The sequence below is a fragment of the Olea europaea genome, unplaced genomic scaffold (assembly GCF_002742605.1).
Source record: "Olea europaea var. sylvestris unplaced genomic scaffold, O_europaea_v1 scaffold6533, whole genome shotgun sequence".
In the NCBI taxonomy this organism is placed as follows: Eukaryota; Viridiplantae; Streptophyta; class Magnoliopsida; order Lamiales; family Oleaceae; genus Olea; species Olea europaea.
The window spans coordinates 1-1,667 of NW_019264906.1; the positions used below are offsets into that span (position 1 = coordinate 1).

The following is a 1,667-nucleotide window of genomic DNA, read 5'->3' on the forward strand; positions in this document are numbered from 1 at the left end:
TTATCATGCATAATTATCCTTTTAATATGGCTGAACATGAATATTTTCAGATATTTTGTAATGGTTTGCAACCAATGTTTAAACTTGTGTCAAGAAATACAATGAGGTCGGATGTCCTTGAAGTTTACAAACGTGAAAAGGAAAAGTTACACAACCACTTAGAGAAACTCCTAGGTAGAATCACTCTAACTACTGATATTTGGACATCTGATCATCAACATATTGGTTATATATGCTTTACATCTCATTTTATTGATGATAATTGGGAATTGAACAAAAAAATAATTGGTTATAGATGTATCGAATATCCTCATGACGCGAAAACCTTTTTTAGATACATCACTGATATGATTTTGGATTGGAATCTGGAGAAAAAATTGTTCGCCATGGTGGTTGACAATGCTACTGTCAATGATGCGATGGTAAGAAGTTTGAAAAGTTGGCTTTGTGACAAGTCTGCAATACCTTTGGAAGGTGAGTTATTTCACGTGCGTTATAGTGCTCATATTCTTAATTTGATTGTGCAAGACGGGCTAAAAGTAATTGGAGTGTTTATTCATAAGGTTAGAGAAACTGTAAGGTATTTGAAAAGGTCTCCATATGCAACACAAAAATTTGCTCATGCAAAAAATCAACTTAGGTTGAAAGATAATAAAAAGGTGAAGATGGATTGTTCTACTGGGTGGAATTCTACTTTTGAGATGATTGAAAGTGAAATAGAGATGAAAGAGGTGCTTTGGCGCCTAGCACAAACAGATCGTAATTATAAACTCTATCCAAGTGATGAAGAATGGAAAATTGCTAAAGTTCTATGTGATTGCTTGAGAATATTTTATGGTGCAATAAATCATTTTTCTGGTTCTCATTTCCCCACATCAAATGTGTTTTTTCCAGATGTTTGTAATATTCAACTACATTTATCTAAATGGGAAAGAAGTGAGCACAGCTTTTTGAGTATGATGGCTGGCCCAATGAAATTGAAGTTTGTTAAATATTGGGAGCAGTGTTGTTTGGTATTAGCAATTGCTATTGTTTTTTATCCAAGATTTAAAATGGATTTGGTTGAATATTATTATGATAAACTCTATGGTGTTGATGCTCATACACATGTTGAAAGAGTTCGTAAGGCAACATTTAACCTTTTCAATGAGTATGATGATAGTTCATCCCAATCTGAAGTGGAAGCAAGTCAAGAAGTTGGTTATAGTAGTGATCATGGAATGGGGGCATTTCTAGAGGACCAATTGAGTGGGTTTGATTCTTGGTCAACACAATTTCGATCTTCTAATTTGTCATGTTCTTCGAAAAAGTCAGAATTAGAGAAGTACTTGGAGGAACCATTATTTCCAAAAAATGAAAATTTTAAAGTTCTGAATTGGTGGAAGGTTAATAATGCTAAATTCCCCACTCTTAGAAAAATTGCTCGTGACATATTAGCTGTTCCAACAACTACTATTGCGTCTGAGGCTGCATTTAGTGTGGGAGGAAGAGTAATTGATGATTTTCGTGCTTCGTTGCTTCTGGAAACTATAGAAGCTTTGGTGACCACACAAGATTGGCTCCCTTCCCTGAAAAGAGAGTAAATAACTAAGTATTCTAATTATTAAGTTTGGTTATATTTTTTTCTCAAGTGACTATGTATTATTATTTATTCCTTACAAGTACTT

General features: G+C 33.8%; 1 protein-coding gene across 1 annotated transcript; it reads left to right on the plus strand.

Moving 5' to 3' along the window:
* The first annotated feature begins 26 nt into the window (after positions 1-26).
* On the plus strand, positions 27-1,583 carry LOC111390171 (zinc finger BED domain-containing protein RICESLEEPER 2-like). Its single transcript, XM_023015178.1, has one exon. It carries the CDS (start codon positions 27-29, stop codon positions 1,581-1,583), a length of 1,557 nt encoding a protein of 518 aa, XP_022870946.1.
* Positions 1,584-1,667: the final 84 nt, after the last annotated feature.

Bases quoted from the DNA above. Each gene is read 5' to 3' on its own strand.
- LOC111390171 (XM_023015178.1), top strand. From the start codon at position 27: ATGGCTGAACATGAATATTTTCAGATATTTTGTAATGGTTTGCAACCA.